This window comes from Arvicola amphibius, chromosome 15 (genome assembly GCF_903992535.2).
Source record: "Arvicola amphibius chromosome 15, mArvAmp1.2, whole genome shotgun sequence".
In the NCBI taxonomy this organism is placed as follows: Eukaryota; Metazoa; Chordata; class Mammalia; order Rodentia; family Cricetidae; genus Arvicola; species Arvicola amphibius.
In genome coordinates, this window is record NC_052061.1 from 8337593 (window position 1) to 8359613 (window position 22021).

The 22021-nt window shown below is 41.7% G+C and overlaps 1 protein-coding gene across 2 annotated transcripts in view; it reads left to right on the plus strand.

Annotated features, from left to right (window-relative positions):
- The window catches only part of Rpgrip1l (RPGRIP1 like), a 104523-nt gene that overhangs the window by 75244 nt on the left and 7258 nt on the right, over positions 1–22021 (plus strand). For both annotated transcript variants that reach the window (XM_038312635.1, XM_042054227.1), the window contains exon 23: positions 14519–14702. In XM_038312635.1, coding sequence (XP_038168563.1) covers positions 14519–14702 — 184 coding nt within the window. The remainder of the gene's footprint in view (positions 1–14518; positions 14703–22021) is intronic.

The following is a 22021-nucleotide window of genomic DNA, read 5'->3' on the forward strand; positions in this document are numbered from 1 at the left end:
CAGTAGTGTTAAGAACTGAGGCCTGGAGGAGGTTCGCTGGGTCGTAAGGACTCCAGGATCATGAATAGGATTAGCACTCAAATAAAAAAGAGGAAGCAGAATGAAAGGGAGCACTCCTGCTCTCCTGCCACAAGAGAACATAGTGTTCCTCCTTTCTGGAGGACACAGCACCAAGGCCCCACCAGAGACAGAGCAGACACGAGACCCTGCACAAGTGGACTGAGACAGTGATGTGCACATTTCTTATTGATTATGCCAGTTTCTGTGTATGCTACTTTAGCAAATCACTTAATATGAGAAATGGAACCCTTTTAAAACTTTAATGATTTAAAAACCATAGACAACTGTATATCCTTTATCTGGATCCACAAATTGTTAGCATTTTGCTGCATTTCTTTTACCCTCCAGTCTCTCAAACATATGTATGTGTGAGCATACCTAAGGGTTTGTTTATACTATAAATACATCCTTATGTATAGAACTCTTGGGAACCACTTCAGAACTGCAGAGATGGCCCTTCACCTCTAAGAACTCCAAGCAACAAGACAGCATTGATATATAATTCTGAGAACCTAAGATAAACTTTGTTTCCCTTACTGAACTTTCCTAACACAAAACATAACACTTCTGTAATCAGATATTTGTGGGTGTTCTCCCCATAAACCAAACACTTCTTCAAGAACACTAGATAAGTGACCTCTAATCTACTTCAGTTCTGGCATATCTATAAACAAAATCAGAAGCTACAAGTTACGGGAATAGTGTCCTAGGACTGAATTCCCCACTCAAGATACCAAACTCTATCAAGGGTTTTACCTGTGCTTCTGACAATAAACTGGGGTTCCAATAACCTCAACTGGGGTTCAATCAGATCACTAGAGTGACTCACAAAATGCAGGCCAACATTTATTTGCCTTTAAGTGTCTTGTGTAGATGAACACACTTAGGACAAAGTACAAAAGGAGGCCTGTGGTACTTCCATGCCCTTTTGGAATACACCATATTTGAAACCCCCACATCCCTTCAGCTCTCTCAGAGATCTGTAGTCTCACAGCTTGGGGGATTATATGGAATCTCTGTTCTATACATATGGCAGATTAAATCACTGGCCACTGATAATTAGGTTGACCCACAGCCCCCTCCTTTCTCTGGAGGTTAAGAAGTCTAACTGAAAGTCACAACTCAAATCCAATCTGCTCTTTCAGGAGACCAGCACCAAGTCATCTCACTAGGAACTACAGCGGGTCTAAAGGTTCTAGGACCTGTATGTTAGGTTGCCAGAAAAAGACCACAGTATCTCACTAATCTCAGTTAAAATCCTGCCACTTGTCCCAACAGTATCATTTATGGGCATCTAAATTGTGCCTCGTGTTCCGTGTCCATTTAGCTTTTACTGATCTGTAGTGGTCCATCAGCATTTGTTTGAGTCTTCTCTAACATTGACTATGTAGACCACAGACCATCTGTGTTATAGGATGTCCTGTAGTTTGGGTTTCTCTGGTGTGTCTCTGGTATCGAGATGACATTCTGGTTCTGCCTTGTGGGAATATTACAAAAATGATGCTGTGCTCTTTCAGCACATCACTTCAAGGGGGAGGCATCATCTTCCTGGATTGCTGATGGCATTAACTTTGGTTGAAGTATCACATCACCAGTAGTAGTAGCCCTGTTCTTTGTTGTTGTTGTTGAGACAAGGTCTTACGCCATGATCCACACTGATTTAGAACTCACTATGCAACCAGGGTGGCCCTGAACTCATAGTAATCTTGCCACAGTCTCCCAAGTGCAAGGACTGCAGGCATGAACTGCAACATGCAACACTTGGCTCAAATTTAAGCTTAAAAATATCCATAGCTTATTAGTGCACCATAGCCTTTGTAGACAGGAGGGCACATGAGTCAAACTGTCACTGCATGTAGAAACCCTGCAATAACCAGCTTATGGAGAGTTTGTCTGGGCTAACACTTCAGAAGCTTGGTCTACAGCCTGTTGTCAGAAGGCACACCACAGCAGGAACACAGAGAGGAGGAGGCCTGCCCACCTCATGCCTGCGGATAAGACGTGAAGGTGCTGCTGTTGCAGCATCTCCTTGTAAAGCACACCTCAACGCTTAACTTTCTCCTTTGAAACCCCACTTCCCAATAGTGCCAAGTCAGTGACCAGCATATAACACGTGAGTCCCTGGGGGACATGGCAGATCTAGACTACAGCAAACATGTTACTAAGTGTTTTATGTGCTGAGTATGTCTGTGATTCTCCATTCCATAGCACCTGCAGGAATTAGACAGCTATAAAAAAAAAATAGTTCCTGTACTTAAAGGGCTCACCACCCACCAGTTTCCATAGCTAAGATACTACCAGCCTCACTCAAAACTATTTGTAAATTGTGTTTTCCTCACCATGATTCCTTAGAAAATACATCTGTTCAGATAGCATTCACGAGCTATGAGCTATTTAGAGATGATTAACTATGTGAGAACATATGTTTAGGTTATCTATAAGTGCGTTTAAGGTTCTCTCTCTCCATGTGTGTGTGCGCGTGCATGTGTGTGTGTTGCTCTGTAGAGCAGCTCCCTCCGTCTCCCGAGTGCTGGGATTCCGTGAGTGCACCATGCCTGGCTTTCTTCTGTTATGGAGTTGAGATCTGAGAAGAGTAGCCTAGAGCCCACGTGAGAGCTGTGGAGCAACGACTGATAAAAGTGAGCAGTACAGGAGAATGGAATGTGAGGGCGTGGCGAGGATGCTCTAAGAGGTGTCTTGCTTAAGGGACCATGATGAAGGATGACTTCCTAGAGTTAGTAATGCTTGGACAGTGTTACAGATAATTAGGAGCTGGGAAAAACAGGGAAGGATTTAGAGGCCAGTGAGAACAGCATGAGAATTTAAAACATGGAGCAAAAATTGTTGAGGTTCAAAATAGTTTTTGGTTGGAACAAGGTGCTTGTGGAGCACTTGAGGAGCTTCAGGACAGTCAACTGAAATGGGGAGTTCAGAGCATTAAGGCTGGCCAGGTTGGTTTGGGTTTAGTGATGGTTTGATTTGGTTTGACTTGGCTTGGCTTGGTTTGTTTTGGGGTTGCATAAGGTTTGGTTTAGTTTGGTTTTGATTTAGTGGTTTGGTTTGGTTTTATTAGGGGTTGGGTTGGCTTGGCTTGGATTGATACGGCTTTTTTTAAAGACTAGAGTCCTGTTATATTGCCAAGGACAATGTCAAACTCCTAGGCTCAAAGCAATCCTCCTGCCTCAGCTTCCTGAGTAAGTAGTTCTATAGACAAACACCCCTACACCCTGTTTCTCCTGACAGTTTTAAAGAATGGAGGAAGAACCACTCATCATTAAGCAGACAAGCGCTGCTTACTAGGAGTAAAGCAAAGGGATGTGCTCCTGTGTTTTCAGACTTATTTTCATTTTATGTGCATTAGTGTTTTGCCTGCATGTGTGTCTGTATCACACAGAGGCCAGAAAAGGAGTCCAGTCCCCTGGAACTGGAGTTACAGACAGTTGTGAGCTGCCATGTGATTTCTGAGAATTGAACTTGGGTCCTCTGTAAGATCAACAAGAAAACCACTGAGCCATCTTGGCTCCTATTCTTAAGTAGTCTGTGTTCTTAGGATATATTTTCAAAGGTAGATTCAGTGTAAAGAATAGTTGGAGGAGGGCTGGAGAGATGGCTCAGAGGTTAAGAGCACTGGCTCGTCTTCCAGAGGTCCTGAGTTCAATTCCCAGCAACCACATGGTGGCTCACAACCATCTGTAATGAGATCTGGAGCCCTCCTCTGGCGTGTGGGCATACATCGAGGCAGAATGTTGTATATATAATAAACAAACAAACAAATCTTTTTTAAAAAAAAGAATAGTTGGAGGAAAAGTAGTTTAAAGGTTATTAGATAACCCACCCTGCCTTATCCCTTCTTCACAGACTTTTAGAACTGCTTCCTTTTATAATGTTGCAGTTAGGACTAGAAATAGTGTCCTAAGTACATCTCACTGATGCCAGTGACATTGTGGACTGGAATTCTCTGGTGTTGCCGTGTAAGCAGTTTAAGATCAGTTAGTTTCTTTTTTTCTGTTAACAGATTCCGACAGCTCCTAGTTATTTCTGAGAATGTTGATCCTTAAAAGGAATCTAGCAGATTTCGGACATGCTCCTTGGTCCCTCTCGTTCCTTCCTGTCTGTGATCTATAATTAATCACAGATTACTACACTTTGTTTCATTTCATTTACAGCATCTATGAGCTTCACTTTGTCAGCGTGAAATGCTTGTCCCCTCCTTTCCTTTCCAAAGTGGTATAATTAGTGTTAGCATCTTTCTTAACAGGCTACATAAAGTTTAGTGGCGGGATTAAATCAAGTCATTAACATAATGTGCTACCCAATTGGCCCCTATCTCTCTTCGTTTCCCGGACATCAAAGTGGCACAGAGCGCAAGTGTAATTGGGCCTTGCTGGCCTGTCAGATCCCGTCAGCCTGATGGCTGCTGCTTTTGCTAAAAAGCTTCTAGGCATGATAATTAATGGGGGTGGGGAGCAGAAGTCTGGGAAATGTAAAACTTTGGACATTTCTCTATGAATATTTTATTAATTTGAATAATCATAAGTTAACAGTATCAATTTGATGTATAATACATCGATTAAAAGCCTTGTTTTAGAGCCTCAAAATAGACGTCAAAACTGAGAACTTGTACTTGCCAAGGCATTGAGAAATTAATCCTTTCGCATCCTTGTCAAGTTTATCACTTAAAGGAGGTGTCCACTTTCCACAACAAAATATATGACCGTCAGCTCGTGGGGGTCAGCTTGACTAGATCTGGAACTAATTAAAACCCAAGTAGCTGGGTTCACCTGTGAGGGATCTGAAGTGGGAAGATCCACTTTTAATAAAGACCTTTTGAGGTGGGAGATACATCTTTAATCTGGGCCACGCCTTCTGGTGGCAGCCTATACAAAGGCCGTGGAAGAAGGAAGTTTGTTCTCTGCTTGCTGTCACTCCTGCTGGCAAGTCCATTCCTTCAGTGGCATTAGAGCCCACTTCTTCAGAATTCCAGTATATACAGAAGACCAGCTGAGACGTCCAGCCTGTGGACTTACCAACTACTAGATTCCTGGACCTTCCATTGGTACAGAGCCATTGCTGTACTATCTGGAAAATAGCCTGTAAGCCATCCCAATAAATCCCCTTTCTATAGATAGATAAATAGATTCTTTCTGTAAGTTCTGTTCCTCTAAAGAACCTGGACTAATGCAGATGTGTTAAATGTGTGTACAGGTAAGACTGGCAAATTGCAGCAAGAGAGAGTGGGCTTTTGTGCAGGATACCTTGACACCACTCGCTCTGTTTCCACTAATGGCTGTTGTATTAAAGCAACCTTAGTTATTTGGACTAACACCATCACTAACAATAAGCTGGCATGCCCAGCTGCTGCAGAGATGATACTAAAAAATACAGTTTACAACTTCAACGCTCAAGATGAAAAAAAGCAATGAACTAGTTTTAGAATTCACCAATTAAAAAAATTATTAAATCGTGGGACTGGAGAGAAGGCTCAGGGGTTAAGAGCACTGACTGCTCTTGCAGAGGACTCAGGTTCAATTCCCAGCACCCATATGGTAGGATGCCTTTTTCAGCCTTGATGCAGGGAGGAGGAGCTTGGTCCTGTCTCAACTTGATATGCCATGTTTTGCTGATTCCCAGGGGAGACCTCACCCCTTCTGAATGGAAACAGAGGAGAAGTGAATTGGGGGGTAGAAGGGAGGTTGGGGAGAGAACGAGAGGAGGGAGGGAAACTATGGTAGGTTTGTAAAATAAAATAAAAAGAAAAAAAGATATACATATAAAATAGTCAATTTTACATTAAAAATTATCAAATCACTTAAGAAACTTGTATGGTATCGTACCACTGGGTAATAAACCCCTCTCAGTATTTTAGATGTAAAAACTTAAGCTAGCAGGCAAGTTTTTAAGTATGTTTTATATAAAAATCAGAACAGTTATATTTTTTTGCTGATAACAGTTGCTTTTAAAACTATTTCATGTTTCGAGGCCTGCCTGGTCTACAGAGCTAGTTCCAGGACAGGCTCCAAAGCTACAGAGAAACCCTGTCTCAAAAAACCCCCCAAAAAAACCATTTGATGTTTTTTTTAACTTAATCTCCAATGTGTTATGAGCATCTTTCCATAGACATATACTTTATTTTAGTATGTACATAATAATCTGTAATGCAGCTGTTCCACATTTATTTAAATAAACTTTTTTTGTACTCCCTTGAGTTTTGAACAGTTTCAGCTAATGCAAACTTTTGGTTAAAATCAACATTCCACAGATGTGTGAAAAGTCATAATTTGCTGGCAGTTAGCTGCACTGCTCACCAGTTTATTACAGGAGAAAATTGAGTGTTTTCACAAAGACCATGTAATATCAGTGCCAAAAGTACTTGTTGTCTGATCCTTACTTGTCAGCTCCCTATTTCTTGGATGGAATGTGCTAAGTAAATTTCTGTAGGAGACCGTAGATTAGACTGAGCATGCGCACGGGGCTGGGGAGACCAAGCCAGTATGGACCAAATCACAGTGACTGAGTTTTGTTTAATCCTGAAAGGCCACATAGCCAGTTAATCAAACTGTAACATTCAGTCAGACTGTAACCAATTGGCTACTTGAAGAAGTAATAGCCAGTTAAGCTATTTTCTGGGTTCTACATGGTTTTTGGTAACTGCTGTCTGATCCTATGGCTGGCTGGCATTCTCAGAATGTGCTCTGGTTCTAGAAGCTACTCAGTACACAAATAAGTTGGCCCTTGTTTGTTCAGAAAGCTCTACTAGATTTAATGTACAAGAATCTTTACTTTTAAAGGATTAGACAAAAGCTGTTAGGTTGTTTATAGTTTATATTAGACCAGTGGTTCTCAACCTATGGGTTATGACCCCTTTGGAAGTTGAACGACCTTTTCACAGGGGTCAAATATCAGAAATTGACATTATGGTTCATAACAGTAGCAAAATTATAATTGTGAAGTAACAACAAAAATAGTGTTATGGTTGGGGTCACCACAGCATGAGGACCTGTATCAAAGGGTCACAGCATTAAGAAGGTTGAGAACCTCTGTATTAGACTGTCTTTAATGATGACATGGATTGCCTCTGCAAAGGAAATAATTTGTTAATAATCCTGTTCTAAAATGTCACGTGACTAAAGAGCCGTTTACTGTGGTTGTTCTGGAAGTCCCCTCTAAGTAGCGGAGGGTCAGTGGGTAGAGAGTGAGCGTGGGACTAGAGCAGGGTTCTTAAGGGTGAGCCTCAGACCAGCAGTGAGCGTGGGACTAGAGCAGGGTTCTTAAGGGTAAGCCTCAAACCAGCAGTTGTCCATAGCCTTTGGCAGTTCGTGAGGGGCAAGCACTGAGCCCTACCCCAGAGAGCTGAAGCAGAGATTTTAAGATGGGCCCCCATCTGTTGTGGCTTATAGTTCTGGGGAACTAAAGGGTTAGGACAGCTCTAAGGAGTGAAAGCAGTGCCCTCCATGCTTTTGGGTGCTGTGAAGATCATCTAGAGAGCATTTATGCCAGGACCCAAGCCCCTACCCATGTCAGTTCAGCCAGCACAGTGATTGTAACTCTCCCAGGAAGTCTACCAAGCAGCCCGGCTGAGAGCCACTGGGTGACACTGTTCTGGGTGCTGGTCCAGGTGTGGCAGCACATCAGAGTCACCTGTGACTAAGGGCTGTTTAAACCTCTCTCCTTCCTTTACTCGCCACCAGAGTCAACCACAGGGATGTTAAAATAATCCTAGTATGTCCATCCTTGTACAACACACAAAAAAATCTTACAATGTGTGGTAATAAGCCTCAAATTTGCTGACCATTACAGACACAGTTATTTTCATGGGGTAGAGGGACATAAAAACACTTTAAAAATAAGCGCTCTTAGTTACCCCTAGTGCCACTTTAACCCTGCACTGAACTTTTCAGTGTTTGGATTTATTCAGTGTGGTGCATGCTAACAGAATGTGTTAGCAGAGAGAGGTCATCCACTAATGAGACCAGCTTGGCTTTGTTCATTTAACAGCGTCACCTTGGCACTGAGGTATGGAGACACACGCTTTTTTCAACATCTTATTTCTCCCAAATATTTATCATCTTCAAAAAAGCAAAACTTTTCAAGGCCTGTATGAAGATGACTGGAGGGGGAGGAGGGAGGGATCCAGAGCCATGTACTGTGCACTGAGCACATCCTTAGCATTTGGTTTTATTGAGGCAGCATCTCATTAGGTGGCCCAGACTGGCTGGGGCTCACAGTCTTCCTCTCAGCCTCCCAAGTGCAGGATTAAAGCATATACCACCATTCCCCTGAAAAGAGGTAATTATTCCTGCTACACAGAAGCCTTGGGAGCTGGTATAAAGTCAAGAGGGCTTCTTTGAATCTTTGGAATGGTTTTTCCTATGCCCAGTCTGAAGGAAGGAAGTAGAAGACTCTTTTAGTCAATATGCCTTCCAGCCTCCTTACACACGCCTCTAATGCCGTCAGTAGTGAGTTTGATGTGGGCTTCCCACCCCAGTTTAAACTGCGACTCCTCAGTGGCACAGGTGTGGGTCACCTTCCAGTTCTGTTTTCTTTCTATTGCTTTGTTAAAAAGAACCAAGCTCCACGTATGTCTCTTACAGGTAGATATTGTGGGGTTTTTTTTGTTTTGTTTTGTTTTGTTTTTTTGGTTTTTTCGAGACAGGGTTTCCCTGTAGTTTCTAGAGCCTGTCCTGGAACTAGCTCTTGTAGACCAGGCTGGCCTCGAACTCAGAGATCCACCTGCCTCTGCCTCCCGAGTGCTGGGATTAAAGGCGTGCGCCACCACCGCCCGGCTGGTTTTTTTTTTTTTTTTTTGCACATGTAGTATATTACTTTGAGCTCCTGTTGCTGTGATAAAATATCATGACCAAAAGCACATTGGAGTCAAAGGGGTTTATTTTGCTTACAGATTACAGTCTATCATTAAGGGAAACCAAGGCTCCAGGAGTGTGAAGCAAATCCCACAGAGGCAGGCTGCTTGCTGGTTTGCTTCCTTGACTTAGCTTCCTGTCCTATACAACCCAGACCCATCTGTCTAGGGATAGCACTATCCACAGTGGGCTGAGCCCTCCTGTATCAGTTAGCAACCAAGAAAATGCCCCACAGGCCAGACTGATGTAGGTCTGTGTCAGCCTGACAAAAACCAGCACAAAGGGGAGAAATGACTCAATATATTTTACATATATTACCATATATGTAATATAAGGAACCAAGAGTTAGAATGATTTGACTAAGATAAGAAAATCTCACAAACATAATAGTGGATGACAGAACTAGTTATGAAATGACTAATGGTGTGTGCTACCATCAATGGAAACCTAAGAACATAAAAGAGTATCGTATGTTGGTTATGGACACATATGAAAGAGAAAATATGATTGTATGCTTTGGGATGATACAACCAATTTCAGAACAGATCGCTTCTGAACAAACATGAGAGAATTTGGCATTTGAGAGATTTGCCTTTATTAATATTATTAATATTAATTTCTTCAACAAAAGGGTTGACATACATGGCATCTTTATAAGACAGTGGGTACTTAGAAACCAAATTATTTTCTATATTTTTCTCACATTTTCATGTTTTAAAATTGAAGACTTAAATTTGAAGCCAGCAAGATGGCCTAGTGGATGAAAGTGTTACTTCTAAGCCTTATTGCCTGAATTCAGTCCTCAGGACCCTCAGGGTGGAAGAGAGCGACTTGCTTACACTGTCCTCTGGTCACAGACTCATTGTGACATTTGAATGCTGTGGCACATACACACGCTCTTTCTCTCTCTCTCCCTCTCCCTTTCTCTCTCTCTCTCTCTCTCTCTCTCTCTCTCTCTCTCTCTCACACACACACACACACACACACACATAAAAAAAATATAATTTTAAAAATTAAATACATAGAAAACTTAATGCCATCTCATTATAGAAACTGAGTCTAAAATTAAACACATCTGTAACCTCACCATTGTTAGATGCAGTCTACTGGCTGAGACAAGTTGCAAAGCATCATGAGTCATTCCCACAGAAAGCCATGATGCTGTGTGTAGAGCCCCGGGTTAGAGCACTTTCTGAAAAACAGTGAAGTGACGGAGTGCCCATCCGCCATATGCAAGGCCCGAGGTTCATCCCTAGCACTGGAGAGAAAAGCCAAGCTAACGCCACTGTGTCAGTGGAGTGTGTAAACTCAGATGGAGAATTGAGCAGGGTGCTGTGAGGTCAAACATGGACAGTTCCCGCCTGCTAACAACAACCGTAGTAGCACTGCAGAGATCTGTGGCTGGACGTCAGGTAGCGTCAGTCAGGGCAGCAGTGGAGCGGAGCCAAAATCGGGGAGCTCAGGTTCCTGTTTCTCTGAGCGACACAAGCTGTCGTCACATTTCCAGATGGTGCAGTCACATGGTGTGGCCGTCCACCTGTACTGACAACTAAAGGAGGTCGTGCGCAGTCCTTACCTGACCACCTCCATTACTTCTGCCCCCCCCCCCCGCAATCACAACTTATAAACGTTCCTCTTACATGCTGATGTTGACATCTCCCTAACTCGGGAAGCTGGTGGGCAGCTGGGGGACATGGCAGTGATGGAAGTACGATGGTCCACACCAATGAAGAGGAGACAGCAGGAGAAGCCCAAGCCTGCGCCATCTGGCCACCGCCCTGTATCCTGTGGATGCTAATGCTGTGCAGGGTGTGTCACATGTACTTTATTGTTGTTATCCTAAGCAGACTTTAGAAGGTTCTACTGGAAAAAAAACTGCCCCCTCTGTGTGTGTGTGCGCGCATGTGTGCATGCCTGTGTGTAAGTATGTCTTTGAGACAGAATCTCGCTTATGTGCCTCAAACTCGTGTTGATCCTTCTGCCCTACCCCCTAAGTGCTGGGACCATTCCCAGATTCATCCACTGTCTTCTCAACCACATTATTACTCCTAATTCTCTTAATTAAAGTATCTTTATTGTGACAAATTTCAAACATACGCAAGAGTTAAAGTCATACTACCCTGCCGCCCAGATTCAGTGTGTTAATCTTTCAGATAATCTTCCCCAATTAATGCAGTGGTGAAAAATCACCCATTTCCCAAAATGTATCACACATAAAAACATTTTTCAACTGAGAAAGCCCTAGAAACAGCAGCTTCAATAGTTCTGGGAATATCAAAGAGTCTGACTAGGTAGCATCTATGCATCCTCTTCTTTCCCTCTAAATGTGTATTGTGAGCCTACTGTGTGCAGGTGCTGGTAAACAGCAGACAGGTAAACCCTGGGCCTCCCTCCCTGCTGGAGCTCATGGTCTACAGAGCAGCAGCTGGGGGAGGGCTCCATGCACTGCTGTGGGCTCGAGAAACAGTGAGGGCTGTGAAGAAAGCAGCCAGCAGTCACTTAGAGGTCAGCACAAAGGGTATGGTCACAAGGACTGGATTTTGTCATAAGGAAAAGATTATTTCAGACAGAATAAAGTACAGATGCAAAAAACAATATACCCAGCACACCACGGCTTAAGGGGATGGCTAGAGTATAGCCATATAGAGTATAGGATAGTAGAAAAATTTTCAAACAAAACAAAAGGTGATACAGATTAGCTTTAGAGAGATAGTTCTCTTACAGAAGGAGAGTGGTTGGGACTAAGGCAAGAGAATAGAGGCCATGAGAGTAGATCTACTTCCTGGGTGTGCACAGTAATGATTGCTGAACTTTTTGATACAATAGGAAAATAGTCTGTTTCCTATTGCCAACAAGTTACCTACTATATTAATCCTGTCTAGTTTCTCCCTCATTCTTTCAAATTTCTACTTTTTAATAACCAAAAATCCATTGATGTAAAGTTATCCCCAATAAGAATCTAAAGACATTTTTCAGTTACTAAATGAGAAAAGGGATCAATGGCCACACAATGTGTGAAATATCAAATGCTTTCGACAGTTCGGCCAAGCACTAAAATAGGAAGGAAAATGAACAGAAATGGTGATCTATAGAATATAGTTGGAGGTGGAAAGATGCAAATAGCAAGAAGACTCAGACCTTCCTAGCTGTAGGCAACAACAGTCAAAAGACAATGCTGTTGGCCGAGGTAGAAATGCCCGAGAACAAATGGGATTGGGGGGAGGAGAGAGAAGATGTCCATTCACGCTGATGCTGGGTCTCTTCATCTCCAGATCTTCCTAGATGAACTAGTTGAACTTTTGACTTAAATGTATCAGATTAAATCAAGTGTTTAAATAAATTGCCTAGTACCATTACTGATGATTATAATGCTTGAAAAATGTCTTCTTCAGAGCGTGCTTTCTGGGCATAGGTAATTTGACATTCACCCCTGTAGAGATCTAACAATATCAAATGAGTAAAGTCACCATGCCTTACATTCATAGTGTTGAGCCAGAAATTAAAATATTGAGGTGGGAGAAGTTGCCAAAATGACAGAACTGGAGCAAAAAGAAAAATAGACAAATCTGTTTAAATGCTTTTTTTGATAATTCATTGCGTTTTCCTTTTGTTGTTGCCTTTGGAGAATTCCTTATAGGCCTGACAACCCAAATTAGTTCTTAAAATCATGCAAGTTTCTGCTTGGGAATCATATAGTTAATACAGAATTAATACAATAACATCTAAAATAAATTGGTGTCTCGTGCCATATTAAAATTCATTTGTGTCTTCATTACACGTGGCATGAGCAGTTTTAAATTCTGATCTTCACAAGCTAGAGTGAGAGTATGCTTCTTCCTTACAGCTATTTCCTTTCCTGCTTTTGTTCAGGAGCGTAAACATCGAAGGGTCTATCGCTAGAGAATTCTGAGTGCCCATATCCCGTTCACCTTTGCATTGTGCTTTCTTCATCCAGCATTATGAAATCATGTGTGCACTTCTTAGAGCCACAGTACATTTTAAGGAAAAAACAATATCGTTTAAGATAGTTTCCTTACCGCATAGTCTTCACAGTCAGAGGGCTTTTCTGAATTGAGGTTAGACAATAGCACCAACTTCATCTTTTATGCACGTGAACAGAGAGGGCTTGAGGTTATTAGTTGAAACCGAGTAACCTTTCCAGGCTTTCATCTCTTTCTTTTCAAATTTGAATATGAAAAGCATATTCAAGTCAAAGACCATCACTTTAATGACATTTGGCAGTCATTTGATTTATTAGGTTTTAGAAAAAAATTTCCCTTTAAATATTTCATCATACTATGCTAATCCTAGTAATATTGCCAGCTGCAGCCTTGTACCTGTATTAGTGGAGACAGAATGGTGTGGAATTTTCTCTGTCATCCTAGTAAAATTTCCATGAATCTACTGAATAATAAAATAACCTTATTGAAATATTCAGATTTCAGTTTTTAGTTAAAGTGTCTTAGAATGCATAATAAAAGGAAATGTCTTTTGGAAGAAGGGGGTAAAATTACTTCATCAAATATTGAGGGAGTTTTGACAGCAATGGAAATGGTTCTTTATCGAGGCATTCTTTCAATAGGATACTTGAATCTTTTTTAATTTGGTTAATTACGTGCTGCGAAATGCCTGCATCATCGCTATGGTGGGTCTACATGCTGGTATGCCTTTAGCAGTGAACTTCTACAACCTGGTCACAAAACAAGTGTTATTTCCATGGTTTTCTAATTATCACTTGAAGTTTATATGATTGACTGCATCATGGCTTTGATATAAAGAATTTTGAAATAACAAATTTTAAATTGTGAGAAACAAATTTAACTGAAGAAATATTGTAATGTGATCAAATATTTAAGTCATCATTGTCAACTGAAGTCATTCCTAAAGGAATGTTTCTAAATCTCATGTTAATATCTGTGGATTCTAGGAGAATAGCAAACAAATGTAATATTAATTCTTCATTCTATAAATGTGAAATGGAAAATAGATTGCAAGAAATAATATGTAAACTTAGATATAAGACTTTTTTCTTTTGTTTGAAAATGTGTTACTGAATGAAATAAATTTGGCAGAAATGTAAGAATGAACTGTAGTTTCTGCTCCAGTTGCTATAGATTGATATAGCTATATATATTAGCATAATAGTGCTAAAGTGTTCAACAGGCTTTGATCACTGCATAATTGAGCGTTCCCAGGTACTGCAGATTAAATAAAGCAGTGATAAACATGTAGTTCATTACCTAGTTTGAAACAAGGCCAGCTGATACTTGTCATTCTGAAAACCATCGGAGATGAAGACCTCATAATCTCCACTCCTCATAGACTACCAGTGGGGTATTTATAGCCTCAGATGTAAATCAGGAGACGATTGCCATGACACTGTTAACTTCAAACCCTGGGGCATTAGAATCTCATTCTCTCTGTGTGTCATGAATAATCTATCATGTGGAATGTGCAGTCGTGTATACTGCCTTCCAGAGAAGAAACCCATTGGCTGTGACCTTTTATTTTTTAAACTAATAGTGGAATAGAATACAGGATTTTGTATTCACTTGATTATTTTTCTTTTGTTGTTTTTGGGTTTACTGTTTAAACAGCTGTCAGAGGAAATTCGGATTGAGATCATAGCTCTAAGCCTTAATGATTCTCAAATAACCAGGGATGACACTATCCAACGGCTGTTTGTTGAGTGTCGGTTCTACAGTCTTCCAGCTGAAGAGACACCTGTGTCACTGCCAAAACCCAGGAATGGCCAGTGGGTCTACTATAACTATACCAATGGTATGTATGATTTATTTGTAATATAGCCTTTTGTATTTTTTTTTTTTACTTTCAGTGAAGGAAGCTAAGGTAATGTGCATAGAGTTTAATTCTCTGATGTTCACATGCATTGAAGTCTTCTCAGACTAGACTAATAAAAGCCAAAACTGTAGCATAACAATTAAAAAAGCTACCTTAAAGTCATTAAAAACTAAGAGAAAGCATGGGCAATGAGAGAGCGGCGTCTGCCTGCTTCTACTATATTATGGAATCTATAGGAAATGCCAGCCAGGTCTACTATTGAATTTTAATTTAAAAACATGACATTTTAAAAGGGGGTAATGTGCTGGGCTTTCCCTTGGTTACAGCATTCAGATCGTGAGGTACACTAGCTGTGGGCTGCCTTTTTGGTCAGTGCCTTCCATAAATCTTTCTGCACTGCCTGATACAGGGATGCATAAGCTCTTAGCATTACATCAGGCTTGCTCTGTCTACCAGCTAACATGTAAGTCTATTGGACCAACACAGACCCAATAAGCACCTTGAGGATGCTCAGATCAATCATTTCTCAGGAGTTTTTAATATCCCATGATCAACAGTGTTCAATCAGAGGGAAAAAAACAAGGTCAGACCAAGCTACCTTCCCCAAGAGTCGAAACAGTGCGTTCTCTGGCGTCCATGTGGGAGTGTGAAGATGGGAGCTCACAGCTTGTATTGAAGCAGGCTGTCTCACGCAGGTCTCAGCGACTTCTCTGCTGCTGCAAAGAGACACGGTGATGAAGGCAACCTAGAGAAGAAAGAGTTCATTAGGGCCTTATAGCTTCAGAGGGTAGTCCATGACCGCCATGGCAGGGACAGGGGCCGCAGGCGGGCATGACTGAAGGATTACACACTGAGACAGCAAACATGAGGCAGAAAGGGAGCCAACTGGAATGCCATGGCCTTTGAAAGGTCAAAGCTCCTCGCAGTGGCACACCCCCTCCACACTCCTAATCCTTCCCAAACACTTCAGCCAACTGGGGACCAAGCGTTGAAACATGAGCATATGCGGATCATTCTCATTCAAACCAAAATGATAATGATGATTTGAGACAGTGTCTCTCTATGTGGCCCTAGCTATCCAGGTTGACTGGCCTTGAGCTCTCATAGATTCCACCTGCCTCTGCTTCCCAAGTGCTGGGATTAAAAGCATGAGTCACCAAACCAGGTATTTAAAAGACAAAGTGATTTCTAAGATCCCATCCAGTCCATACTCTGTAACAAGTGACGGCTTGAGAGATCGTCTGAGAAGATAGTGGTGTGGTCAGGACAAGGATCTGCGTGCATCCTTTCAGTCACTTGCTGTCAAAGAAACATGTTCAAAAGCATTTTCTCAAGCTTCCTAAAGATATTCAATTGCATGGTACCAGAAAAATAAACCATATCAAAATATTAGCAGTGGTAAGAGAGATGTTCAATAAATTTTAATTACTCCAAGGAAAGAGATAAACTTTGGCCTTTATGTTGAATAGGAGTCACCAAAACAGTGTTCAGATAAACTGGCAACAGATTGTTCTTGAGAAATTGCCTGTATACTGGGAAATGTGGCCATGTAGCAGAACAGCTGTTTTCATTTGCCTAGAATGCATGCCCAGTCCTTCGTCAGGTGAAATCTCTGATACATGCGGATGCCTCCCAGGTTTTGTGCACGTGAGTTGTAGAGGTCTCTTTGGACTCTTGCTGCCAGGTTGCTCTATTCCTCCCCTTTATTGAAAGGCCTTTGCTATCTGATTGGTGTTTTGAGAGCTGATTATGATTCTTAGGAATTAGCCATTTGATTGGTGGCGGGGAACATCTTTTAGGATAGAAAAGAACTGAGTAGCAATATTGTTATATATACGTAAGTTTCTGTTCTTGTCTATTGAGTTTTGACTGATGGACTGTAAGCTTCTTTGTGAGGAGGGAAAGAAATGCACTCAGCACTTAAAGCTGGCGCCATTTCATATCAGAAACTGAAGTCACAGGTCATCACAAAATTTGAGAAATTGTAACTTTATTAGCATTTTTTTCAGTTAGGTAGAACAGTAGGAATGTTTATTCTCTAATCATTATATCTGTCTCACTGTTGCAGAGACTTCCTTGAATCTTTGGTTAATGAACAATATAACTAATTTTTTAAAAATATTTATTTATTTATTTATTTATTTATTTATTTATTATGTATGCAATATTCTGTCTGTGTGTATACCTGCAGGCCAGAAGAAGGCACCAGACCCCATTACAGATGGTTGTGAGCCACCATGTGGTTGCTGGGAATTGAACTCAGAACCTTTGGAAGAGCAGGCAATGCTCTTAACCTCTGAGCCATCTCTCCAGCCCTATAACTAATTATTGTACTAGTTACCATTCACTTGTTACTTAGAGAAAGTCGATAAAAAACAGCTTTACACCCTTGAAATCTCATTGGAAGTTAATGAAAGTCATTTTATTTCCAAATCGGCTTTGAAACCCAATGGGAGATTTAGGGCACAATTTAGACATACTCTATTGTGTGAACACTCTACCCATAGAGAGGTTCTCTTGCCCCAGCTCTGTTTTGACTATACATTATGATCTGAACCACACAAAAGGAACTTGAATGCCAAGGCCTAAGTTACGTACATAAGATGACTGGAATAAACTGGCAATCCCCAGGATTATTCATAATCAAATGCAGTCTTTATGAAGAGGTGTTAATGCCAGCTCCACGTGCAGATGAGAACATCTTCTTAGGACTATTTCTGAAAAACGCTGAAGTTCAGTTCACTTGGTGAACATGAGTAGCGAGAATACAACATTTGCACTTTATTGGGCTTGAAAATTTTACTCCAAGAATGCTGAGTAAAGAAAATAGTTTTTGGGTGGGAAGATTAATGGTAGGCCTGAAGAATGTTGTCTGGCTGCATAAAGCTTTCTGGGGAATTGACAGTAGGAAGAAGAAAGATTAATGAAATCGGCTGAGGTTTTTATGAGACTTGTGCAGATCCGGACTCGTAGTCTCCGAGGATTGAGCAGTCTATCTTTTGGAACAATTAAAGTTTAATTCAGAAAATGAAAAGGATGTAGAACATCAGATTTTGTTACTAATAGGAAGAGAAATTTGGCAAAGATAAAGATTACAGGGGTGATAATATTTTAATACAAAAGTTATCAAAGGTTCAAGGTTAACAACCTTCTATAGTTAAACCATCTGCACTTCTTGCATTTCATATGAATGGAGAACGTGCATATTTCTTCAGCCTACCAAAGGGAGGGGTGTTTTGCTGTATTTAATTGACACACTAATTATAAATGTTGGAGTGTAGATATAGCATGAAGCCTGCAGTTCAAACCCCAAGCCCCAGAGGATAATAGTAAACATAACAGCTGCCCTTCTTACGGACACCACACATACAGCTGTTGCCATACACGCACACGGCACACCGTGTTCAGCGCAGACTTTCTTCTTCCCTGTGTTAAAAATATTCATAATCGTCTGCTCTTGGAAATAGAAATCCTGTCCAGTGTCCACCAGAACTTCCTTCTCTTATCTGATATGAGCTGGGAACACTGCTCAGCCTTTGCCATCCCTCCCACCGTCTCCCCCAGCTTCTGGGAAATATTACTGTTCTCAAGCTCTGAGATCAGCTTCTCTAGAGAACACCTGTGCTAGCCCAACCTATTGCACTGAACATAATGCTCTCCAGCCCCCAGTCCTATTCGTGTTGTCACGACTAACAGAATTTCATCCTTTCTGTGATTGAAAATTATTAAAATGGGTAGTAATTGGAAATTAGCTTGAATTTGGGCTATCATCTTTTTAAGTGTGTGCTTTTGTAAAGTTACAACTTAGCAAGTTCTACACAAATGTGATCTCTCATGGACATGGGAGTTAACACTACCTGAGAGAGTCAGATTACTTTTAGTGCCTACTATAATTACATTATAAAGGGTTTATTTAAAAGCAAAATTATTTTTTAAATGCTCATCTGTTATTTCAGAATCCCACATAAATCTTGGTGCTCACAGCGTCATAGGGTCATACGTCATAATTGTAGGTGGCCAAAGTGTCCCTTTTTCCCACAGCATTCAGCACAGAGTGTTTAGAACTTCCTGATCCCATTTAAACTTGGATGAAGGAATGCTGGTCTGCGATGGTCCTTGGTGTGTGATACCCTGGCCAGCGCACCATGTCAGTGCATCAGGGTACCTTGACATCAGCAAGAGGAGAGATGTTAGACTGGAACATTCTTGGGCTGTGCCACAGATGCCTTGATCAGAAACAAAACTCTGAGGGTTCAGCACAGTTATCTGCATTTTACCAAGTCATCCCAGTAGCTGGGATTGTGTTAAACACTGAGAACCACTAAGCTAAACTCAGGAGCCCCATCTAGGATGTTTGTACAAACAGGCACAGTTACAAGTTGGTATGCTTTTCTAAAACAAAATTTACTGGTTGGGAACTAGAAGTTGATTTTCAAAAAATGAATTTTTAAGAGTTAACCAATATATTTAAGTCAACTTAATGGGTCTAATCAATATCCCTTTGTGGAAGAATGAGAAAGAAGGTAGGTGCCCCAGCTCAGGTATAGACCTCTCTTCACTCCAGCCTTGGAACAACAAAATGCCAGGTTGAAATGCTAGGAGAAGCTTAGCTGTAGGGGGAGGGAGGCGCAGACACTAGAGAGCCTCACTGTATTCTAACAAAGCTCTGGCTTTCTCTGGTCTGCTTAGCCATCTGTAAAACACAGATCAACCTTGCTTTTAACCCTGTGGTTGAGTGTAATGCTTTGTGCCAAAATGTCACTCATAAATGCCCAACAGGGTGGTGTAGAAATGTAGTTGGGGAGTTAATTTTGGACATTAACATGGAACCACCGTTTGTCTCAGCAGTTCTGCCTCTGTGTAAATAGCAGAGAGAATCAGAATTAAGGACACAAACACACAATGAACCATGTGTTCACTGCTCCTAATACCTAGAGGGAGAAGAAACTCACAAGTCCATCACAGGATGGCTGGGAAAACACGATGTCGTGTGTGTGTGTGTGTGTGTGTGTGTGTGTGTAATATAATTCAGCATTACATTATATAATGATGTGTGCTGCAGCAGAGATGAGCCTTGGAAAGATCACTGCTAAGAGAAATAAGGACATATGTGTGGCTCCACTTAGAGGAGGTTAGTCGAGACAGACAGGAATAAAAGTCAATAATTAGTAGGTAGACGTTCAGCAGGAGATGAGGGGAAGATTCTAGAGAGGAAAAGTAGCAACATATCTACCATGTCCACATATGATGTCATAAGCATATGCTATAAAGTGATTAAAATACATTTTAAGTTATATGTATGTTTAAATTCATCAAAACTAATCTAAATGTAATTGAAAGACCTTTTTATTTACATTTGAATGATGGACTAAGAAATTCAGAGGCTTTTACTACAAAGAAAATATTTTTATTTATGTTTCAGAGAATTAGGAAATTATTTGAAAACAAAGAAATTATTATTTGATAAGGATAACAGAGTTCATGTCATGATACATGTCTGAAAAGCTATCGTCACTGTTTCTGCCTCAATTATTTTTTAACTTACTAAGTGTGAGGAAGAGAGCGTGGGCACACGGGCCACAGCACCGTGTGAAAGCCAGAGACTAGCCTTGGTAGTGGGTTCACTCAATCCCCGTGTTCCAGGGATTGCGCTTAGGTCACCAGGCCTGTGCAGCAAGAGCTTGTGTCTGCTGAGCCAGCACCACCCTACCTCAGTTGTTCTTCTAGATGACTTTCACTATTCTGGCCCTCAAATCTTAGAAACCAATACGATGTAAAAGTTTTGGGATTATGAAGTAGAAGAACATACAATAAGCCAGATACTAAATTAGAAAAAAATCCTAATAAGTTTGATATACTGACAGCCTCTAAAAATGAGGTACTGACTCACAGCATTAGTGAAATGTATCTACTACGATGACTTTCTGGCAATGATAAGAAAAACACAGGCTGGAGAGATGGCTCAGGGGTTAAGAGCACTGGCTGCTCTTCCAGAGGACCCAGGTTCAATTCCCAGCAACCACATGGTGGCTCACAACCATCCGTTATTTGATCTGGTGCTTTCTTCTGGTATTCAGGCAGAACACTAGAACACTGTATACATAAAAAATAAATAAGTCTGAAAGAGAGAGAGAAAAAAGGAAAAACATTCAAAGTCATTTGTGTTGGTCTTTGCAAATTTCATTAGCTGCAGTGAACTCCACAGAGTATGGCATTCTATAAGGACAGTGGTCTTAGTTCTCCAGAGCTGGGTAACTTGACTCCTGCTCGTTCATTGACTTCTGCTTCTCCTGAGCAACCAAGTTACCGCCTTACAGCATTTTGTCTCCCACTCCATGCCTAACTCCCACAGGAAAAGCCTTTGAACTTGGTTAATACTGTCCAGGGAGCCAAGCCGTTGAGTGAGTCAGTGGTATGGTCATTTGGAGCTGAACTGAAACTATCCTTGCAAACACTGTCAGTGAAATGTGTGTGCACAGTGGCCCTGAAGGAGCATCTGGAGTCATCCCAGCGCTGTCCCCCTGTGCACTCGTGATCATGTCTGAGCTCCAGAGTCCCAGCGTTGTCCCCGTGTGCACTCGTGATCATGTCTGAGCTCCAGAGTCCCAGCGTTGTCCCCGTGTGCACTCGTGATCATGTCTGAGCTCCAGAGTCCCAGCGTTGTCCCCGTGTGCACTCGTGATCATGTCTGAGCTCCAGAGTCCCAGCGTTGTCCCCGTGTGCACTCGTGATCATGTCTGAGCTCCAGAGTCCCAGCGTTGTCCCCGTGTGCACTCGTGATCATGTCTGAGCTCCAGAGTTCCAGCGTTGTCCCTGTGTGCACTCGTGATGGTGACTGCGCTCCTGAGTCCCAGCCCTGTCCCTATGTGCACTTGTGATGGTGACTGAGCTGAGATCGGGCCACAAGAGAGCCCGAAGCCCAGACTGGCATGTACAAGAGGAGAGTCTCCTGCTAAGAAAGCAGGGTGCCCAGGTGCACACTGTGTGATTAGTCTGTCTGCACTGCCATCCTCCAGATGGCATCCACCTTTGACAGGTATTCCATCTGTTTCAGCCACATTCCTGAGCGCCAGGACCACTGCTGTCTTCACACACAAAATAGCCCCTCCCCCTTGCTTCACCATGCACAGCCACATCAGCCTTGAATTCTTCACCTGCACACTGGATGCTGCTTTTATTGCATGCAGTGGCAGGAGAGGAGGCTTAAATTACTGGGCTGTCAGGAAGGACAAGCATGCTGCCATATGGTATCATCATCTCTTGCTTCTTGGGTGAAGGAAAAATACTGTGAATCCCTC